Below are 23,291 nucleotides of genomic sequence, written 5' to 3'. Positions count from 1 at the left end.
AAAAATCCATTAAAATTCAGTTTTTTACATTTTCAGTAACTCATGATAGTAAATATATTTATTATTCATCCTTTCACTTATATTCTTCTTGCCTTCCCTTTTCCAAATCCTTTTTTTCCTTGTCTTTTTCTCTCACTTTAAACTTACCTCCCAAATACAACGTCAATAATGAGGTCATTGCATTATTCTATTAAAATTCATACTTTGGTCTTAGTTCTGGCCTAATTTAAACACTGACATTATGGACTCACGCTAATTAGCCTGAATGGCCAAATCCCCCACCAATTAAGTGAATGTAAGATATTTCAGGTTATTTCAGTTACCCTATGTTAAGGGTAAGAGAAAAATGTGGTGAATGTGATCTGAAATCATCAGCCCCAAGACATCCTGTTACTTTATAATAAGACTCTTTCTTACCATTATGACATTATAAATGCAATTATGTTTCTAGTTCCTTGCACTCTTAAGTTTGGTCATTTGTATCATAATTGCCATGGATTCTTTACGTTGTATCTCAATGGTAAATTGAGTCTGTGAGGAAAATTTTTGTACACTGAAGTCTGTTTCCTTTTTTTTTTTTTTAATATGTTACCTTGGTTCCTTTTGTCATCACACCTAAGACCATTTTGTGTCAACCATGTCATACAAAGTGTCTTAACTTTCCAGAATTAAACATCCAAGTGGACTGAGCCCTAAAGTTTCTTTTCTTAATTATCTTTTAGTCATATGAGCATTTTTGTCCGTAACGTTATAAATGATTATTAGATTCCCAGGCTAGCCCCTGGTGGTGTTAAATGCAGCTCTAATGGTACTAATCTAAGTTCTTATTTCTGGAGCAGAAGGAGGAAGGGGAGGGGGAGGGGGAGGATGAGGGAAATGGGAGGAGAAAGGCGAAGTGGTACAGTGGGGACAAAGAAGAAGGCAAAGAACGAATGAAAGAAAAGGGATACAAGAGAGAAACCCCCTGGGTTTAGGCCTTGCTCTAAGCAAAATTTTGAGATATATGCCATTGGTTTTTGTGTGCTCCGGTTTTCATTTCTGTATCACACTCCTCGAACCCTAGTGCCCTAACCTGACCTGTTCCACTCTTGAAACTCCCCTTCCTCAGTGCATATATTCTCAGCAAGTATCAGTCTAAGAGATATTTGGGAAATACCAGTCTAAGAGAACCTAATCATTTTGTGGGACTCACAGTCCTGAAGCCTCTGAAATCTATCCTCTTCTTAGGGGAATTCCAGTCAAAGCAACAAAAGGAAGCAGAAAAAAATGAAGGCAGTATTTTGAAGAAAGATATCTTCTTTGGGGGTCATCCCCTGTGCTGAGTTCCACTAAGCAGTCCTTGGTGTGCCCTGCTGTCTCCATTTCTGATCTGACATTTCTCCACAGACCCAAACTCTGGCTGCTCTCAAGACCTTCTGGACTCAAGTCGTTTTGTTTGTTTGGTTGGTTTTGGGGTGTTTTTTTTTTTTTGTTTGTTTGTTTCTTTCTTTCTTTTTCTTTTGTTTTTTGAAACAGCTCCCGTGGTTGGGCAGAGAGGACAGCAGAGAGGGCTGGTTGTATGTGTGGCTCTGTGGTGAATGGGGGCTGGGCAGACAGGTGAAGTTGTAGGTAAGGATACCCATGGCCTCATTCCCAGATTCCTTGTTCAAGTTATCCAGAGTTTGCCAAAGTTCCTGGCGGTTGGTCTCTTTTACAACGTTAGTAAATGAACGTGATGACATAGCTCCTATTGCTTAAAATCGGGAAGGTTTCGAAGTAAGACAAGTAAGGAAAATGGTTGGTGATGTGGGCAGTGTCTTCAATACTGTAGGCTTTTAAGGATGATTTCCTGTTGAAAAGTGCCATATCTAAGAATGAGATGTACATACATGTTTGCCAGCCTCTTCGAAACCACACGGGCTTCTGTCTGGGTTCACTTTCCCCGCCGTTGTAGATGAGTAGGCTCTGCTCTGGTGATGGGCGCCTGGCCTCGGTGTTGACGCGAAGCCTCTTCAGACCACAGATGGCCAGGTACTCAGTGGGGAGGGTGTTGGTACCGCACAGAGAAAGCTTCAGGTCCTGGACCAGTGTGAAGTTCAACAGGAGGCCCAGGGCAGATGCATCGGTGAACCAGATGGTCAGATGGTCGCTGTAGCTGGCTTGCTCCAGGGCCAAAGGCAGGACGGTGTTGCAGCTGCACCTCAGGTTCGCCAAACTGTAGTCACAGTCCTGGATGTCCGCAGAGCAGCTACAGTTCCGAATGGTGTTTTCCTTCGTGAAAATCAGCGTGCTGTTCTTCTGCCCACTCGAGAAGCTGTGGAGTACAAAGATGCCCAGCGTGATGGCCAGAAGGAGGCTCTGCCCCAAAGGTGGTGCCATTCTGCTCTCAGCATGCACCGCCACGTTTGTGTTTCCCCTTTGTGAGCCAGTTCATTGGAACTCACCTGAAAGAAAAATGTGCAGCTTGGTGATCGCAGGCACTCTGTTAAAAATATACACCTTACAGGGCGCCTGGCCGGCTCAGTCGGGAAAGCCCATGACCCTTGATCTCCGGCTCCTGAGTTTGAGCCACACGTCGGGTGTCGAGATTACTTAAGAAATAGGCAGCTGATAGAAAAGGAGCCCCCGAAATAACCCACGGTTGGGTTTGGTGACCTCCGCTCTCTCAAAGTTCTATCAAAGGCAGGCAATGCATGGTCTAAGAGCCTCGGGAAAGGCAGCATCCGAGGCATACGATTCCCTGTGATGTCAGCTGACAGACTAACACACTAATGGCAAGCAGCATGGGTGCCTGAGATGAGACCCGGGGCACCCTGCTGTCTGTGGGCAGGAATTTGTGGGGCTTTGAATGTGCAGATTCTCCAAACATCGTCTTCCTTGTACTGAGTGCTTGGCAGCCCCTGAAACACGCACATTCCTTCCTCCCCCTCAATAGCTGACTTCCTGGAATTCGGGAGACAAACAGTTCGTGTTAGATTCAGCTCCACAAGCGCTACCTGTTAAACAACGTAGCATGAATACTAGTGAAACATCTAGTTAATGATAAACTTTAATTTCTAACTAGACAAACATGCCCCCATCATATTAATCTGTTTATAGGTCCATTGATACATTCCTGCTCTCCTACAAATTTAAGTATTAGAGTAGATTTTAACTGTGTTCAGAGACAGTGAAAGTGCTAATCACACACCAATTAATCCCAACGAACTTGCTTATCTGCTCCTTCCCCAGACCAAATGTTATAAATAGATGCTATCAAAAACTTAGTGGAGGGCTCCAAAACTAAGCAATATATCAGCAGCGATCAATGATCTAAATAAGGTAGGAGTGTATGCACAGTTTAAGGAGCAACGCCAGTGTCTGATCTGGAGGAAAATGCCCCGAGTACCTGGCATAAAATAGATGCACGGCCTCCTTTTATGGTGAGCTTGGAATGAGACACACGTTATAAAGTAGGGTGCCAGGTTTCAGTCTTGCAAAAATAATTACATTTCCCCTGAGTAAGCTGATGACTGACCAAAAGATACAGAACCAAAGATACCATTCAGTTCTTCTGAGTTGACCAAAGAGATAATTCAGTCCATCTGCATGTACAAAGCACCATGGGTATGGCAAAATACTCGGAATAAGACCTCTGACTTGGAGAGTCTGGGGCTAGTGACAGGACCCCCACAGGAAGTGCTGGGCAGGCATAGATGGATCAGTCTGTGTCCGAAGAGGACAGTGACAGCAGGAAAGAAGCGAGGCAGACACGCACCACTTAGAGGTGCAAGGTGAGGAGGCTACAAGGTGGCAAAGCAAGGCAAAGAGAAGACCAAGGGAGGCAAAGCTAAAAATGCTAGGGTCCAGCGGACAGGCGGAGAACACAAGTTCATCAGCAGGTGACTGGAGTGCAGGGAGACTAACCTGAAGCTCAACCAAGTGAACTTGAACAGAAGGTGAGACATTGGTTCACGACCATCATAACTTCATTCATTCAGCAAATGTTTACTGGGCGTTCACTAGGCAGCAGGCACTTTAATAGCCCTGTGGACGTGGCCCAGAAGACAACGAGCTTCTGGAACTTTTGTTCTAAGGGACTTGATTCTGCTTCCAGGCCTACATGTGAGGACCAAGGGGCTGCAGCAGAGGGGGAGGGAAAAAAGGCAGGAGTCAGGTAGGGTTCAGCAGAGCCCATGTGCCAAGGCCAAGTAGAAGAAACAAAGATGAACAAGATGAGTACCCCTGCCCTCCAAGGGCTTATAAGCAGAAGAGGAGGACAAATAAGGCTGAACTGAGAAAGGCCCTATTGAATGTATAGTTATAGGGACATAGCAGAGAGATAGATTAAAGTCCATTTGGGGGACTGAATAAGGTACTTTATAGTGTTTTGTGTTTATTTTGGAGTTGGCACAGGGTTTTCTGAAAGGATGTATTCGTTGGTTCATTTTGTAATAAAAGAAAGGGCTTTGAGAAATGCATAGAGCCAGAATTCTTCCTGAACACGAGATTTAACAGTTTTAAATAGCTTTAACATGTGGTGGTGACTACCCCACTTAGTAAGGAGCAGTGACTAACTTATTAATTACAGGATAATTTTAGATGATCAGTTGTCCTAGATTCCATTGGAGGTTTCTAGGTCTTGATGCCCCAGTAACCCTTTCATCCCAGAACCAGGAAAACTGTCATCAATGCCACTGGCTTGCTCTTATCCCAGCCTGGAGGGGAAAAGGGAGGCAGAAAAGGATCTAGCCATCAGCCTGGAACCTGGTGCAAAAAGTGTCTATTTCATTCTTCCAGATGCTGGTACCATTCAGAGGCAAAAGAGGTAGAAAGGGAAACAGACATTGATTTCCTGAAACGAGTGGGTCTGGAGACCATAAAAAGGATTTGTGAGCAAACACCTGACCCCCTGCAGTCAAGGCCCTGGCTGGACCTCAGGGTGGCCCCTCCCTGCCTTCTGGATATTAGAGAGCTTGAAGGCTGGAACAAGGAGGCCAGATGCATGACGCCTCATGATGAGGTACAGAGTGGGACAAATATCCCTGGTAACGAGCTTATGGGGTTTTCAAAAAATAAGCTAATTGGACATCTTCTCCTTCGGTTTTACCCTAGACTTCTTTCTTTAGATTTGTTGGATACGGATTGTGAACACCTGAGTTGCACTATGCATTTATTCATTTGTGGGCAGATTCCAGCCTGGCATAAGGAGAATGGGCACAGATACATCACACGGTCCCTGCCCCTAGCTATGCCCCTGACCATCGTGAGGAAAGAAACTGTTTTTCCTCTGGGGGTTGCTCATCTTGTTAGAAGGGAAATCATGATCTACTGGTGACCATCTCGTCTCCAGAAGGGGTGAGTTCGCCCGACAATGAAGCCAACACAGAGAAGAACAGACACGAAATGGAGAGATAGTCTTAACCATCTGAGCCACCCAGGCGCCCTGGAGAGATATGCTTAACAACCTTTTTTGAGCACTGGGATCAAGCCATGCCTGACATCCTTCCTTGATTTTTGAAATACGTGAACCAAGTTTTTTTGTTTTTCCTACTCAAACCAGTCTGAATTGGATTTCTATAACAAGCAGTGAAAAGAGTACACTGACATTTGGTAAACTATCTTTTTTTCATTCATTCAATAAACATTTGTTGAGTCCTTGCTATGTGCTAGGCACTGTGTTAGAAACTGAGAATAAAGCCAATAAGAGCTCCCTCGAGGGGTTATACCCCAGTGAAAGAGACATGTGAATCAATAATCACAGTATGATGTGATAATCAGTATAATAACATTTTGTATAGGGTGTTACGTCTACACGTAACTTTCCCTGGAAATGGAAGATATCATGATAAGCTTCATGGAAGAGGTAGTATCTGAGGAAGGCAGTAGTTCTTGAGTGAGAAAAAGAAGAGAAAAAGTTATCTATGTAATTAGCATAGGGTGATCAGAATTTGAAAAACCCAAAAGTAGGATGAGAGATTGATGGGCCATGGGGATGGTAGTAGGAGAGAGGAGCTGAGGGTTCCTGTCGGGTGGAACCTTCTGACTTGCCCTGACACATCATTGTCTCAGCATCTATCTTTTGTGTGCTCTAACATTAGGATTTGCCTCCTATGTCCTAAGAGGGCCCCCCCACCCCACCCCCATGATGGGCAGGGGCCTAACAATGTGACGGGTCTGTGCTGTTCTGCTGATGTTGTGCCAGAATCTGCCCACAAATGAAAAACTGCATAGTGAAGCTAGGGCAAAGGTTGATTCCTCCCTCATGTTGCAGCGTAATGCCGTTAAAGAGCCGTGGGGTGGGGAGGGTGTGCTCTGCTCCACGTGGTCATGCAGGGACTCAAACTTTCTTCCCTAGCTCTGTCATTTCCTGGGCCTTTGGATCCTCTGCAGGATTTTCCATTCACAATTCATCAGCCAGAACTCAGGCATATGGCACCCCCTCTCTGCAAGCAGTTGGAAATGAAGTCCAGCACCATGCCAAAGGAGGAGAGGATGACCTGGGTATTGGTGGGCACTAGAGATTTCTGACATGCCTAGGTGGTAAGACATAATAAATGGCTTTATGCAACCACGATAAACAGTCAGGTGGTGTCAATCCACCCAGATTTCTCTGGCAAGATGCAGAAAACCCTATACGATCATTAAATCTTTGAGCCTTTAAGTCATTGAACATATTGATAAACCAGAGCAACGATTCAGAGTCAGTTCCAATATTAGTTTTGTATTGCCACCGAAGAAATCTCGACAGCAATTAATACTAGCAATTAGCTGCATGAAAGCAAAGATTTCTGAATTGAGCAGATATAGACATCAGTGACTTCAAAACAAATTCCACACAGATTCCTTCTCAATCTAGGATTACACCCAACATTTAGATAATGTTTATACTTGGCTCCAAAAGGAATGTTTCAAACTGCACTAGTTCTGTTTATAAGAAGATACTACTACTAAGGAGATAGTGTGTCGGTCGGTGGGAGGATACCATTTGGACCATTTGCCCCAAAACAGATTTGAAATGTCTTGAATAATGATGTTTTGAACTTTGTAGTCTCAACAGAAAAGAGAAAAAAATATAATTGTGGAACAACATAGTGGTATTCCCCTAATTCTAACAGCAATTAAAAACTAAGAGTGATTTCAAATTTTTAATTCAAAAGTGAGTTTAATTGAAATTAGAAGGGATTTTTAAATGTTAAAGGTGGAAAGGCACTTAGGGAAAAGATTCAGTTGAAGAAGCGGGGGAAATAAGACCAGAAATGAAGGAGATGCTCCAGCAAGAAGCAGATGGTCTGAAAGAGAAATCTGAACCGTAGTCACGGGAAGAAAGGCAGAAGACAGCCAGGTCCGGGCATCCCACGAAATCCACGTTGAAGCCAGGACTTGGGAAGTTAGGCTAGGCTGTCTTCACAAATGCAGTTCTCAAAGTGTGTTTCTGCAAAACTCCTTGAAGATTCTGAGGGGGCGACAATGAGAGAAATCCCAGAAAAGGAGACAATTTGGAATTTGGGGTGGATCCCACAAAGAGAGAGCTATGCCTTACTCTTGAGGGGTATTTTATCAAAAAGGTGCCCAGTGTTGCTAACCCTGAGAGCAGTAGGATGGCCTCGCTCACCCCAGGGGTCTAATGGGTTGCCCCAGGAACTCACTATGTACTCTGGGAACAAACAAGTAGGCAACTAATTATAGGGCAATGGGGCAATGTGATCGGTGAGTGCTTATTAAAGACACAGAGCAAGTGTTGGGCAGAAGGACTGGGAAAAACTCCCAAAGGGGGTGCTATTAGGGCCAGGCAGAGAAGGGGCTGGGGAGAGGGAAGGGGAAGGGCTGCAGATAGAAGGGTCACTTGAGCAAAATCCCAGAGACTAGAGTGCTTGGCGCATTTGGGAGCCCATGACCTGGAGTGCGGGCAGGGCAGGGGTAGACAGAACCTTGCCAGCCAAGCTCAGGGATTTGGTCTCCAAACCTCCTCCTCCTCTTCCTCCTCCTCCTCCTTCTTTTAGAACGAGGAGAGCTTTCTTTTCATTTTATGTATTTATTTGAGAGGGAGAGAGAGAGCACAAGAGCGGGGTGAGGGGCAGAGGGAGAAGCAGACGCCTCGCCCAGCAGGGAGCCCGATGCGGGGATCGATCCCAGGACCCTGGGATCATGACCTGAGCCAAAGGCAGACTGAGCCCCCCAGGCACCCCTCTCCAAACCCTTCTGATCCTCACCCCATCAATAAAAACTTTAAAAAACCCTCCCTAATAGATGTAACCACCTTTTATTTATTAAAAAAACACTATAAATACCATATTTATATATCATTTACATTGTAAGCAATACACAGTAGATTTTTTAAAATTTGAGGTGAAAAATAATGAAAATTGGAGGACCTTCAGCTCTACCCCACTGGCCTGGCTTGTGCACTCCCTTGGATGCAAACACCCCCTTTGGAGGCCCCCTGAAAGAGGCAAAAAAGAGGCACTGAAGGTTAGTAAGCAGGACAGACCCGTTTCGATCCGGGCGTAAGGAAGGTCATTTAGGCCCCGGGCAGAGGTGAAATTGGAGTAGAGACAGAGAGAGCAACATGAGTTCTAAGTAAGAGAACACTTTTCTAGTGTATTTTCTTTGAAGGTTTACCTCTCTCCATTTGCTGACTCCTTCTCACTCCAGGCTTTCCAGATAAATCTGTTTCAGTATCTGGAATCCGGGGGTGGGTGGAGTGTGGACCAAGAGAGGATTTGAGAGGCAGGAATGAGGACAAAGCTCCTGGACAGCTGCCTGAACTCCTCGGGAGGAGCAGGTGGTGTAGGAAGCAGGGGATCTGAGTGGGCTGCACTGGAAAAGCACTCGGTTTCGTTCTTAGCATCCCATCCTGGCTTACCTGGGACTCCGCTCCTGAAGACGCCCACTTTGTCCCTGACTGCCCAGGGAAAGGCAGAATTCATTGTCTGAGTCAGGAGTCTCGTGGTGGTTTCATTAGGCTGGCAGCGAGACCAGCTGCTGGCAAACGAGTGATAGGCAAGATTATGAAGTGGGTACAGTAGCTTTCCTGTCTCCAGGGTCCCCTTGCTGTGCCTTCCTCTTAATTCCTTGGTCAGGGCTCATCCAGATGCCTGGTGCTAAAAACCCACTCTCATAGAGGGCTCTAATGGCACTTGGGTAAGCCTTCATATGGATTTAAATAAACACATTCTGGCCCAGGGGTATTTGCACTTTAAGCCTTATCCCTACGTGTCCCTTGTTAGAGGGAAGGCAAGGATTAAATAAGAAGTAGGGGAGAAGTGTGGGATGGGGACTCCTCTTGAGGACCCCAGAACCTAGAGATCTCCTGTTCTCAGGGCCGGTTCCCACTGGTCCGTGGCTGTGCAATCACCCTTCCCAGGCAGGCCAAAGAGGAAGTCCTGGCTACCCTGTATTATGTGGATGAGATGCTCATGGGGACCCGTTAGGTGCAGGACCTTGAGAAGCTCTTTGAGAAAAAGGATCTTGGGCATTTTTCTTTTCTTTGGCTCTGCCCCACAAACGCGCCACAGGAGGCAGGTTACAGATAAAACACTACGAAAGATGATACGTAAAAGAGGAGTGATAGCTTTGTTGTTTAATATTTCAAAGCTTACAATGTTGAAAGTTACGCTGATTTGGGTCTCTCTTCCATGTTTTCTTAACTGTGATAAGTGTTGTCTTTTCTTTCTTCTTCACATTCCACACGAGCACACCCCCATCCCTGGTACGAGCCACTGAATTTTCACATGCCCTCCCAAGTGTCTGCCTCTGGAGATGCCGCCTTGTGCACTCTCTGTTGGGGAAGGCCACTTCTCTGTCATTGAGCTTGATACAGTTCACCGTGAGAGGCACAAAGCAGAGTTCACCGTGATTCTGAGATGATCGGGATCGCGTGGGATTTATAGAGTAGGAGCTAAACTGTTTGCTACCATCTGATTTATTTTCTCCTCCAGAAAAATGAGGAAATCAAAGTTGATGTCTCCATGAGATGGCATTTAGCAAAATTAGCATCAAGCATGCAGTTCGGGTCTCAAGAGGACACAATTTAAAGTATTGTGATGATTCATGTTCAACTCACTGTATATTGTGGGACATTCAGAAATGACTTTCTGAGCCATTTCTCTCAATATGGCATGAGGATGATAATTCCTACCACACTAGGATATAATATGAGTAAAGCAGGATTCATGTGGAAATATATATAGTCTATTAGGGCTATTCATGAGTGCTGTTACTATTAGTAAGTATACTATGATATACACAGCATTATAGTACTATTTATTAGCTATAATATTTTGTAATGTCGGAATTATAATGATAATAGGGACATATTAGCATGCTCTGTCAGGGCATCCCCAAAGCCACCCCAAAGGAATAGAAAGGTATTGGTTCATTTAATGACTACTTACACGAAAAATTTAATAAAGAACAGGCTCAACGTAAAGCAAAAATGCCTCTTTGCGCCATTTTTCCTGTAACAGACAACTCTGATTTACAAATGTTCTTCTGTAATTCTGGGAATGGGAAGCCTTGACATTATTAGTGAGCAAATCTGGTAAATGGAAATAAGTGTCCAATTCCCATTTCAACTAGTTCTACACATTCTAATTTAAATGTTAGTGTAAAATGTTTAAAGGAGCAGCAGGGTATGGACTATGATCAAACACGTTCTTTCTGGTCTCTTCTTATTCCTGCTAGATACTGTGGGGGCTTGAATAAGGGCCCCTGGAGATACATGTCCTAATGCCTAGAACCTGTAAATGTTGTTTTATAGAGCAAGAGGGACTCTGCAGATGGGATGAAGTTAAGGATCTTGAGATGGGGAGATCCTGGATTATCTGGGTGAGCCCAGTGTAATCACAAGGGTCTTTCTGAGAGGAAAACAGGAGGAGAGAGAGAAGAAAAAGGCAACATGACAAGAGAAGCAGGGATCAGAGAGAGTGATATGGCTACAAGCGGTGGAATGCCAGCCACCCGAGGAGACAAGGAACGGATGCCCCCCGGAGCTTCCAGAAGGAATGAGCCGTGTCGACACCTTGACTTTAGCACAATCAGACTGCTTTTGGACTTTGATCTCCAGAAATGGGAGACAATGCATTTCTTTTGTTTTAACTCACCACTTTTTTTTTTCTTTTTTAAAAGATTTTATTTATTTATTTGACAGAGAGACACAGCGAGAGAGGGAACACATGCAGGGGGAGTGGGAGAGGGAGAAGCAGGCTTCCTGCCGAGCAGGGAGCCCAGTGAGATCCAGAACCCTGGGATCGTGACCTGGGCCGAAGGCAGACGCTTAAAGACTGAGCCACCCAGGTGCCCCAAGTCACCACGCTGTAGAAATGTGTTATGTAGCAATAGGAAACTAAGACAGAGGTTATAAGGAAACGATAAAACACCCATATCCAACCACCTTTGGACCAAATGCACTAGCAACTCTGTTTACAGCCCTGCAGTATTTGCTAGTTGTTTCAAGTGTCTTACTCCTCTCACTAGCCTGGATCATAAATAAGCTCTTGGGGTAACTAGATCCTCAACTCCAGTACTCGTTTTCTGACATACCAAGCTCAAAACTGTCCAGAGTAGTTAGGCTGTATTGGACCCAGCCCAGCCTAAACAGAGGCATCTGGATGTGTCTCATGAATTCGGCGGCGGGGGGGTGGGGTGGTGCAGGGGGGGCGGGGGCTGTAGCCAGTGGTTATTTGCATGTGTGGAACTGTCAAGGAAAAAAGAAGGAAGCATGAAGATGATGTGTGAAGGCCTGGGGCAGAAACTAGTGCAGGGATAGGATAGCACCTGACTCTTCTCAGCCCCTACTAATTAATGCCTTGGGCTGGGTCCAGGCGAGCTGCAGGCAGAGATTGCCTGGACTGAGAGGTGGGGCACACGTGGCCTCTCTCTGGGTGGCAAAGTGTGACACTGAGTTGGGGACAGAGTCATTCTCCCCACTTCTGCACTGCGTGCAGGACAGCTCTGGCACAATGAGGAAAGAGGTCCAGGCAACACCATTTGGCCCTTCCAGGAGGACAGACGGGGGACGCTCCTGGGCCCTGCTCTCCAGGAAGTGAATCAATGGGGAGCCCCATGCCTAAGGCAAGGGACAGCCAACATCCAGTGGTAGCTGGAGACAGAATCGGGTGAAAGGATCATTTCTGAGCACAGGTAAGACATTCCTGGGACTCTATTATGTAGAAACAGTGGGAGGAAGGAAGCAAGGACCTGTATTGGGTAGGTGGAAGCACAAACCAGCAAAATACAAGCTGTTAAGGTTCACTTAACCTTATTTGTGCCTACTGGTTGGTGAAGCCAGGATCAGTGGATGACCGCTTTCAGATTAAATGTATTTAAGAATGGAAATGGGCTAATGTGCTCAGAAGCTTCTAGACTAAGATGACTAAGGAACAACTTGAACCAAATGAAAAGCAGACATTTTGTGTTCTGAAAGCACTGAGCTCAGCTGGGTACTGATTTCACCCGCTAATTTGCTAACTGGATGCTGGACCCTTGCTGGCGAAATGCTGGATAAGTCAGGCTTCTGATGCGATAAAACCCTGGTCTTTTTGTTGACTGTGTTTTCCTGAGTCCTCAGCATAGCGCCCGATACATAGAGGCATTCCATAAATATTTATATTATCCAAGTGAATTCCTACATGAGCTAAGTCAAAGATGCATATTGCTGATCCTTCACTTCCTCTTTTACCTCTCACCTCCTAGAATTGTGGAGTGTATCATGTCATCAAATCAGCAAGCAAAATCCATCTTCTTTAGAAGGGATTTTGGTGTTTGGCCTAGCCACAACAAAGGAAGTGAATTGAGACTTTGTGTATGGCTTAGAGGATGGGAAATATGAACTCGATATCCTATGCCCTGCCTGTGGGTCCCCCTGCAAGCCATTGAGTGACATCTGGCAAAAACCCAAGAGGCATCCCCAACCTCTGTGGCTTTACCAATGAGCATCATCTAGGTTTGCAGTTGCCTTGGAACTTTCCTGTAACTCTGTTGGGGGCATAGAGCAAAACACACTTGCCCGGAATGGGGACCAGGAGCCCCAAGTCAGGGCCCCAGAGCCCTGCCCTTCTACCTTCCTGCACACACCCACACAAGCCTTCCAGGAAGAGTGAGCAGAGTTAGGAAATATTGATCTCACAGATATTTGTGAAAATTAAAAGCCATCGCCCTAGTTGCTCTCGGTTGAGGGATTATAACAGCCCCCACTGCAGACTTCCCCACAACCAAACATTTAAGCGTCTAGTTTTGTAAAACTAGCCCAGAACAGCTTTGCTCAAGTTACTGGGCCTATATTACATGAGTGTGAGGTTGCCAAGGAAAATGAGTCAGAGTAATCCCTTCACTAAGAGATGGGAAAAAAGAGAAAAGGCTTGCAAACCTTTAATATTTTAATTACCTGCTTCCAGAACAATAAAAAAGAAGTAAGATCTTCTGCTTCCTGTTGTACATTATTACAGTCCCATAAAGTACATTGAACTGATATAAGCCTTAAGCTTTTTCCTTTCATCTGTATTCAACTATTCCAACGATTCAATTTTAGAAGAGTAAGAATTAAATTTTGCTTTAGTGGTTTTAGTTACAAATATTGGGACCAAAAGCAATTTAAACCTTGCTGCTTTCTTTTTTTTAAAGATTTATTTATTTCAGTAGAGAGAGAGAGAGAATCCTAAGCTGACTCTGTGCCAAGTGTGGAGCTGGACACAGGGCTTGATCTCATGACCCTGAGTTCACTCCCAGAAACCAAGAGTTGGCCACTCTACTGACTGAGCCACCCAGCCACCCCAAACCTTGCTGCTTTCTTGAAAGATTTGTAAGAGTCTTTAAATGCCTCCTAGGAACGATGACTAAGGGTAATGTGGGATCCTGGAACAGAAATAGGACATTCTACCACAATAGCCAAACTGTGGAAAGAGCCAAGGTGTCCATCGACAGATGAATGGATAAAGAAGATGTGGTGTATATATATATATATATATATATATATATATATATATATATACACAATGGAATATTATGCAGCCATCAAAAGGAATGAGATCTTGCCATTTGCAACGACGTGGATGGAACTGGAGGGTGTTATGCTGAGTGAAATAAGTCAATCAGAGAAAGACATGTATCATATGACCTCACTGATGTGAGGAATTCTTAAGCTCAGGAAACAAACTGAGGGTTGCTGGAGTGGGGGTGGGGTGGGAGGGATGGGGTGGCTGGGTGATAGACATTGGGGAGGGTATGTGCTATGGTGAGCGCTGTGAATTGTGCAAGACCGTTGAATAACAGATCTGTACCTCTGAAACAAATAATGCAATATATGTCAAGAAAAAAAAAGAAAGAAGATAGCAGGAGGGGAAGAATGAAGGGGAGTAAATCGGAAGGGGAGACGAACCATGAGAGACGATGGACTCTGAGAAACAAACTGAGGGTTCTAGAGGGAGAGGGGATGGGTTAGCCTGGTGATGGGTATTAAAGAGGGCACATTCTGCGTGGAGCACTGGGTGTTATATGCAAACAATGAATCATGGAACACTACATCAAAAACAAATGATGTAATGTATGGTGATTAACAATAAAAAAATTTAAAGAAAAAATATAGGACGTTCTAAGGAAATCCAAATAAAATGTGGACATTAGTTAATAATAATAATGTACGGATATCAGTTCATTAATTGTTGACAAGGGTATGTAGCATACTGACGGGAGATGTAACAATAGAGGAGACAGGGTGTGGGGCACATGGGAGTCTCTGTGCTATCTGCACAATTTTTCTAAGACTAAAATGATTCTAAAATAAGTGTTTTTTCTTTCTTTTTTTAAAGAATGCCTCCTGGGGCACCTGGGTGGCTCAGTTGTTAAGCATCTATCTTTGGCTCAGGTCATAATCCCGCGGTCCTGGGATCAAGCCCTGAATCAGGCTCCCTGCTCAGCACGGAGCCTGCTTCTCCCTCTGCCTGCTGCACCCCCCACTTGTGCTCTCTCTCTCTCTCTCTCTCTTTCTCTCTGTCAAATGAATAAATAAAATCTTTAAAAAATCTTAAAAAAAAAAAGAATGCCTCCTGATCTCATTGACTCCTTGAAGATTATTTTTGGGACAAGAGCAGATGCCCACATCTGGGCATCACAATTTAAGCCAAACTGAGTACCCATGATATGGTGTCTAGACGTGACTCCAAATGAATTCTTTAGCTCTTCTGGCCACAAGAAGATTTTGACTTTCTTAATGGCCTTGGAGGCCAGGCAATTTAGAGATGCAAATGGGAAGTGATCCTTTTATGGAAAATGGATTCAAACTGGAAGGGAGAGGCATCAGGAAATATTGTTGGGAGAAGTCCTGGAAAGGCTTGGGTTGTGTGTGTGTGTGAAAGGGCGGGGGGAGAGGAGACCTCCCTCACGTGGCTTGCATTTCTCCCTGTGTCTAGGAGTGTTTTCTACTTCTCAACTGCTGAGAAACCAGCCTCATCTCTTAAACCATCTTTATATCCCACCTCTTTCTTGAAACTTCAGTAGCTAGGGTCGTGGATGGCAGTTCTTGCCTGCCTCAAACCTATTTCTCTTATCTCTTACCATAAAAGAAATGAAAAACAAAGCTCTTATAAACAGAGAACCCATACATGTTTGTGTAAGATTTGTAAGCCACGCCAGTCAGGCTTCTGTTAAGATCATGCCATGAAAACCATTCTCATCAGCTTTCCAGTGACTCCCACCCTCCAACATGCCCAAATCCAGTGATTAATTTCCTGGTCTCATTTTGATTGACTTTGTACCAGCATGTGACATGGTTGCCTACTCTCTCCTTCTTGAGCAAAGAACTGTCTGTTCTTCCCGGACACCACATTCTCCAGTTTTTCCTGTTACCCCAATGGCCACCCCTTCTCCATCTCTTTGGCTGGTGTCCCCTCTTCTTCCTTGTCATTGTTGGCTGCCCCTGGCTCAGTGCCTGGCTCTCTTCTCTGTGTACATCCACTCCTTTGCCGACTGCATGCTAACCTATGGACTTCAATATTGTCTATATGCTGATGATGAACCAGCTCCCACACTCTGCCCTGAGCTTCACGCTCATATATCCAGCATCTTACTTGATAGCTCAAGCCTAACTTGCCAAATACACAACTCTTTAAAAAAATAGATTTTATTTATTTATATGAGAGAGAGAGAGCACAAGCAGAGGAAAGAGGGAGAAGCAGGCTCCCTGATGAGCAGGGAGCCCAACATGTGGCTCGATCCCAGGACCCTGGGATCATGATCCAAGCTGAAGGCAGATGCTTAACCCACTGAGCCACCCAGGCGCCCCCCAAATACACAGCTCTTGATTTCCAGGAGAGTTCAGACTGCTGGGTAGAGAAGACATGTTATTGTATCAACATTTATTGCATCAACACCTACTGCTCTTCAGCCCTGTGTTCCCAGGACTAAACCAGCTAAATATAGAAACATTGATAGCAGACAATGTACGTCCAAATAAGAAGTGTGGGAGATACATGGTGTTGAAAGTCAACGGAAATTAGGAACTATACACATGCTTTATTGATTAATAATAACAGTTAATGAGTGCTTCTTTGTGCCAGGTACTCTTCAAAGTACTTTTACATGTTTTATATCATTTAATCCCTGCAATCACGTAAAGGTAGATATTATGACCCCATTTTTAGTGTCAGAAGATGGAGACACAGAGGTTAAATAGCTTGCCCAAGGTCACAGAGCCTGTAAGACACAGCTAAGATCTGAACCCAGGCAGCCAGATACGCTCTAGGGAGTCATGGTGGAAATTACAGTGTTATTTTCCAGTCCAGGCTCATGTTCCTGCTCAAATGCCTCTTATTCTATCACTAGACTCTGTGCCATTTAACATAAAGGGTGTATAGGAACCTCATGCTAGAGGAATAGGAAACAAAATGAATGAAATGAGTTCCAGTAGACACAAACATTTCAGGAACACTTTTTAAAATGAACATTTAGGGGCGCCTGGGTGGCTCAGTCAGTTAAGTGTCTGCCTTCGGCTCAGGTCATGATCCCAGGGTCCTGGGATCAGCCCCACACAGGGCTTCCTACTCAGCGGGGAATCTGCTTCTCCCTGTCCCACTGGGGCTTCCCCTGCTTGTGCACTTGCACTCTCTCTCTCTCTCGGTCAGATAAATAAATAAAATCGTGTAAAAAAAAAGAACATTTAGAAATTAGATTTAAAAATAAGGATATCAGTTGAATGCTGCTTCTGCATGTGGGACATAGACTATCTCAGAGAGCGAGCCAATGGGAAGACTTAACTAAACTATGTAGCTACTGTACCTCTCTCCTTAACCCATGGCCTTGTGAGAATTAGTTAACCAATGACTGCAAACCCCTCATGCTTTTCCCTTGAATGACTTGGTCTATGCTCAGCTAATCAGATCAATGGATTCAGACCCCCCAGCGTGGCACATACACCCATGGCTGTGCCCTTGATCATATACCCATGAGCCACGTGGCTTGTCTGTCCTCCCCACTGACACAGAGATGTGATCTACTGGACACTGGTTTTAAAAAGTTGATTGTACATCAGCTTTACGCAATACAAATATTAGTATGGAAAATAAAATTGGGAAATCCAAATCAGCCGTGGAAAAGCACTTATTTCCATAAATAACTTTATTCAACCTGTTCTTTTCAGAAAATGCCCAGTTTCTGTAAAAAAACTTTTAATGAGACTATTTTTTTTCTTTCAAACATATTGCATTATTTGGTCCAAAAACAAAAGTTAAAAACTTCCCAAAGATCACTGTTTTCACTAAAAAAATTTTCAGACAAATGAGGCTGGATATTTTTGGTAGTTTTTAAAGACAGGTTTTTACAGACTATTATGCACAACTCTTCTGAAACATTTCCTCTCCTCAGTTCACACCAACACACTTACTGCTAAAAAAAAAATGTCCCAAAACATGCTTATTAAACAATAAAATTTATGCAGAACTGTGTAAGGACTACCGGTTTTTACTAAAAAATTCCCATCCTCTTGCCCTTGACTACAGTATTTACCATATTTTTTCACTTTTAAATAAAAGGACACATTTTTAAAAAAGTTAACCAATCCACGTGTTAATGCTCATCTAAACATACTTTCTTCTTATCTTTCCATGTTTTCCATTGAGCAGCGTGTAAGAAAGCAATAAATGTAATGCTGTTAGATGAAAACAGAGCAAAGGAACAATATCAACTGATGTTTTGAGAGTTTCCAGTTTTCTCTGTTTGGGATCACGATAAGGCAAAGAGGTCATCTCTTGTATGTAATTATGACCGCACTGAAGATGGACAGGGAAATAGAGCAAAATATTTTAAAGAGAAACAAGAAGCCGAGGTTCCACGGAGATATCTGTTATATAATATTAGCCTATGTGAGTTTATCTGCTTAGAGACTAAATGAGAAGGCCATTTCATTCTTTGCTGAAGGCACTGAAAACATTTCCTTTTAAAGGCAGAGTCTCAGGAAAGAGCAATTCATGTGCCTGGAAGCCTAAAAAAAAGAAAAATTGTTTTATGGTGAAAGCCACCCGTTAAGTGTACATTATGTTCAGGAAATGTAAATTCTGCCAGAAGAAAGGGGCGCCCACTGCGGCTCTTCACACGGTCACAGAACTTGCCTGCCAGCCAGTAGAAATTCTGAAGCTACAAAAAACTGTCTGTCCTGCTAGGCATGCTTTTCAAAAAAGAACAGAGAAAGTACTTACGTCTCAGAGTTCCACCGCGAGGCTGCCTTTTCCACGCTGCAGACCTCGGCCTGATTCTTCACTCTGGCTTGACAGCTGGTTTAATCTGCAAGGCAGGATGGAATGTGTGGTCTTGCACTTGCTGTTCTTTTCAGAGGGCCAGTGGCCCTGGTTGTTCCCATGGCAACCAGGAGGAAGCTGCAGGCCCACCAGCTTCATTAACCGCACAGCAGGACAGAACCTGCCTTGGTGAGTGCTGGCCATTCTTTGGGGGTTTGACAGTGGAAAGTTTTCAGAAGAAACTAGGCAGGGTGCTGCTGTATGCTGACCCTGAAGGGCTGACCTTAAGGGAAGTTGTTCTACTTTAGCGGGAAATGGAATGGGCTAAGTGTAGAGCATGGATATTCGTAGATGCTTTTGCTTTCATGATTTGTTCCATTCTTTTGGGCTTAATGGATTGTTATGTATGCAGATGCCTGAACCAGGGTAAAAACTGTCCTCTTGTGGTTGTTTCAAAGAGAAAATGAATGCATTTCAACTCCAAAGATGTCCTGTTCTCTCTCTCTCTTTTTTCCCCCGTTCTCTTTTTAAAATGTTTAGAGCCACAAAACAAATAAACACGTAAAAAATACTCTGTGTACATTAACTGATGAAGGGTCAGTAAATACTGGAGAAATCAGATGGATGGTGGCGATGGAGGAACATCTCACTAATTAAAAACACTAGGGAAACTAAAGCAGTTGATTTGTAGTTACCCAGATATAGATTATCCTATATTTTAGAGAGAGTCCCTCATTAGGGAAATTTATTTATTATTCATCTAGTGAACCCTTACCACATGCGTGTGCTGTGCCAAGAGCTCTAAGGGACAACAGGAATTAATGTCATAGTTCTTATCTTCAAGCTACGATATGGAAGGCGTAGTTATACCAGTTGATCGTGAGAAATGTTTGAAGGGAAGTACAAAGAAAATACATGGGAGTTACAGGCAAGGTGGAGCTACATGTTGGCAGGGAGATTGGAGAGGTCTTTGTAGAGGGGTAGCATTTGATCTGGAGTGGTGAGATATAAGGGAAAAGGGCAATAATGCCTCACGGAGTGAGTCTTTGGCCATGGAGGCTGTGAGCTGATGGATGAAGGCTTCCTTCTTTCTCACCCCATTCAGTCCTGACACCCAGGTCATCTGGTCCACGGGACCAAGCAACTCAAGCAATTAAGAATGTTGCTAGAGCAAAGATTTGGAGATGGAAGAGTACCAAGCCTATTCAGCTCTTTGAAAGCCAGTGAATCATAGTCAGGAGCAAGGGAATTGAGAATAGAGAGAATCCACTATTCCAGGGTTTAGCTTTAGCAAAGCAAACATATAAATTCTACCATGTGAGAATAGCAGAACATGGACTTTGGTTCAAATCTTGATTCCACTACCTTCTTGAACATGATTGTTCAAACTTCATGAGCCTCAGTTTCCTAATCTATAAAAGGGATAGCAATACTTCATTGAAAGGTTGAGGTAGGGATTCAATGAGGTGATATATGTGGACAGGACCCCTGAGGACGGAGGAAGGGAATACTGACCAAGCATACTTCAGCTGACCAAGCATACTCCAACTTTCCAGAGCAACTGTGGCTAATATGGGAGTTTGACACATTGAACTTCTGTTCCAGTGCCTTTCTCTCTTGCCTGACTCTGCTAAAATCCTCAACTTGCAGAGTCTTCAACTACCATTGCAGCTGGGCTCCAGACAGGATTTAAGTTTGATTGATCACTTCTCCTTGATCTGGAACTAAGCCACATGGAGAGAGGACCATGGGACTTTGTTTAGAAATTGAGTTTAGTGGGGAATGAAAAGAAAGTTCTGGGCATCTCTCTTGCTGGCATGGGCCTCAGCAGAATTGGCCTCACCTGGGAGCTAGGGCTGTGGGGGTGACTTTCTGATCGACTTGCTTCCTGGTCATAGCAGATGTGTCATGGCTTGGAGCTGAGGTCTGTGGTCCTGGCTTCCGGTTGGAGAAGGTGGCCTCTTACTTCAGTAACTTCCTGACTGTGGAAGAGGCCGCAGATCCCTCCATAGCCTAATTCCCTGGGGACCTTCTGCGTTCAACCCAGAGTCTGTTCAGCCCTCCCCATGACTCAAGAACTCTCTGTATGTCTTCAGAAACTCCTTGTTATTTAAACCAGCTAGAGTGGACTCTGGCGTCTGTAACCAACCTGAACCCTGAACAACACACCAGGGACAAGTTTGGGCCAATACTAGGTGAGTGGCAGTTTGCTGGTACTGTCTCCTCTGCTGCTTCTTCCTGCGTGAACACAGACAGAGATCACAGGAACGTGGAGCAGCCTGGTGCCTTGAGGACACTGCCAAACCCCCACAGCAGCTCTGTACTGCCCTGTCTGCAGGAGAAAGATACCAGCACCTGCTCACGGGTATTTTATGACTAATGAAACTACCTGAAGCATTGAGCATCAGCTGTGCACAAAGGAACCATGAGTAATGGTGACTGTGGTCAGTATTACTCTTTGTTAGGACACGGATGCCTTCCAGGATCTCTTGCTGACTGGGGGACACCGGGACAAAGACACAGCGTGGGGACGTGAGTTCCTCCCTGGAAACCTAAAGGTCAAGCAAACAGTTGCTGATGAATATGACTGGATCTCTGTGTGTAGCGTGTTAAACATTTACTGCAGGGTTTACATCTCTCTGTCTTTCTAAAACCTTCACTTCTAAAACATTTGCTCTTGGTGTTACCTGGGTTACACCATTTAAGGGGATTTAGCAAAAATGAGTGTTGGGAAGACTAATGAAACCCCACCTTAGGCGGCCTGCTTTGTTCACCTGTGGAGTCAAGGGTGGTGGACAAGTGTTTGTTCACTGTGGGCTTGAATTCTAGTTTTGCCCCCAGTTTTCCTTCCTTCCTTCCTTCCTTCCTTCCTTCCTTCCTTCCTTCCTTCCTTCCTTCCTTCCTCCCTCCCTCCCTTCCTTCCTCCTTTCTTCCTTCCTTCCTCCTTCCCCTCTCTTCTTTTCTTTCTTCCTTTCTTTCTCTCTCCCTTTCTTTCCCTTCCTTCCTTCCTTCCTTCCTTCCTTCCTTCCTTCCTTCCTTCCTTCCTGCCTTCCTCCTCTTTCTTCCTCTCTTTCTTTCTCTCTTTCTCTCTTTCTCTTTCTCTCTTTCTCTTTCCTTCTCACAAGAGCAATGTAGGCTCCCAATAGCACATTCAAATAATACTCAGTGCACTAAGTAAGAATGAAATTCTACATACCTCTCCACCTTATCCTGCAGAAATAATGCCAGTTGTAAGTCTGCATTAAGACAAATCTTGCTGTGTCTTCAAACTTTAGCAAATGCTTTGGTTGTTAATTAACATGTCGGTTCCGCAAACTCTTTTAAAGTAAAGCCTCAAACACCACTCTTTCCAACAGCCTTCCTCCGAAGTCACTATTACCACTCGCTAACCGCCTCCAAATCATTACCAGTATTTTCTATTAGCGTTTACACCATCCTGGGCAACTTCAGGATGCATCTCAGGTCCTCCCTTTCCATCCCAGCTCCTTCTGTGTTAACCTGAACATTCCTCAGTTCACTGCAGGATACCGAGGCTCCTCTCCTCTCCTGGTAGCTCTGATTATGCTCTAGACCTTGTCATCAGCATGTGGCTCTGTTCCGCCTTCAATTTGCCACTGTTGCCTTTGTGTTGTTTCTCTTCCCCACTCCTGCTCTGCTTTAACCGCATGGAAACGTCTGTGTAGGCTTCACTTCATCTGTTCCACCCACTCTTGACTCTGTGATCAGCTGCTTCCATGCTGCCCTCCCCACCATGCTGATGACGTCCGCCCTCAGCCCTCACCACGCGTGCCACACCAGCCTAGCCCTGGATTGCCCCCACAGTCCGCCTTCTCAACTCCTGCTCTTACGCAGGGCACAGGCACTCATGGAGAAAATGCAAAGAGCCAGAAGTTCATAATGCTCACTTCAAATGGACCTCTGCCCCTATCCAGCCATCCTTCCTACTCTGGTCCAGTGGCTTTCTTTAATGACTCTTCTCTATTTGTACCGAATACTCATTCTGACCACAGTATCCTCGTTCTTGTAAGGAGTCCTTGCATCTTATTTTCTTGAGAGGAGCCAGGCACTGGTATGCATTTTCTCATCATCCTGCTCACAAAAGCACACGTCTTCTTAAACTGCAAACATCTTGAAGCATGTACTTGTTATATACCACTTCAGATTCTTTCAGCCATACTTGTTTCCTCCTCCAGTCACCATGATGGTAAGTGGTGCTGCCATGGGTCCAACCAGTTGCACATGGTCCAACCAGCTGCACACGGTCCAACCAGCTACAAAGCACCTCTTGCTTTCTCTGCTAAGGCTTCTCTGTTTGCATGATGGCTCGGGACAAGGCAGACAACCTCCGGCATCCTCATAAACACAACCTGGAAGTTCTGGGGAGTGAATGCCTCATGGAGTATTCTCTGGCCAAGAGAGGATGCAAGCTGATAGACACATCCTGCCTGCTTTCTCACAGTGTGGTGCGAGACACGGGTCCCATGGCCTCTCAGGTGCCTTGTGGGGTCAAGCAAGGCAGGAAGAGAACTTCCCAGTGCTTCACTCTCCCTCACTGCTGCTTCTTGGGATCACCATCCCCATAAAATGTTTGCAGATAATCTACTTTTC

General features: G+C 44.6%; 1 protein-coding gene across 1 annotated transcript; it reads right to left on the bottom strand.

The window, feature by feature from the left end:
• Positions 1-1,698: 1,698 nt before the first annotated feature.
• EPCIP (exosomal polycystin 1 interacting protein) lies at positions 1,699-2,358 on the bottom strand. The gene has a single exon (XM_028114154.1). It carries the CDS (start codon positions 2,356-2,358, stop codon positions 1,699-1,701), a length of 660 nt encoding a protein of 219 aa, XP_027969955.1.
• Positions 2,359-23,291: the final 20,933 nt, after the last annotated feature.

The sequence above is a fragment of the Eumetopias jubatus genome, unplaced genomic scaffold (assembly GCF_037043125.1).
Source record: "Eumetopias jubatus isolate StellerSeaLion01/CBP00866 unplaced genomic scaffold, mEumJub1_p1.0 scaffold_1, whole genome shotgun sequence".
NCBI classification, from domain to species: Eukaryota; Metazoa; Chordata; class Mammalia; order Carnivora; family Otariidae; genus Eumetopias; species Eumetopias jubatus.
The sequence above is the reverse complement of the archived record's forward strand: the minus strand, read 5'-3'. Positions and strand labels throughout refer to the sequence as shown.

What these genes read in the sequence shown, in the direction of transcription:
- EPCIP (XM_028114154.1), bottom strand. Translation starts at nt 2,358, where the DNA reads ATGGCACCACCTTTGGGGCAGAGCCTCCTTCTGGCCATCACGCTGGGC.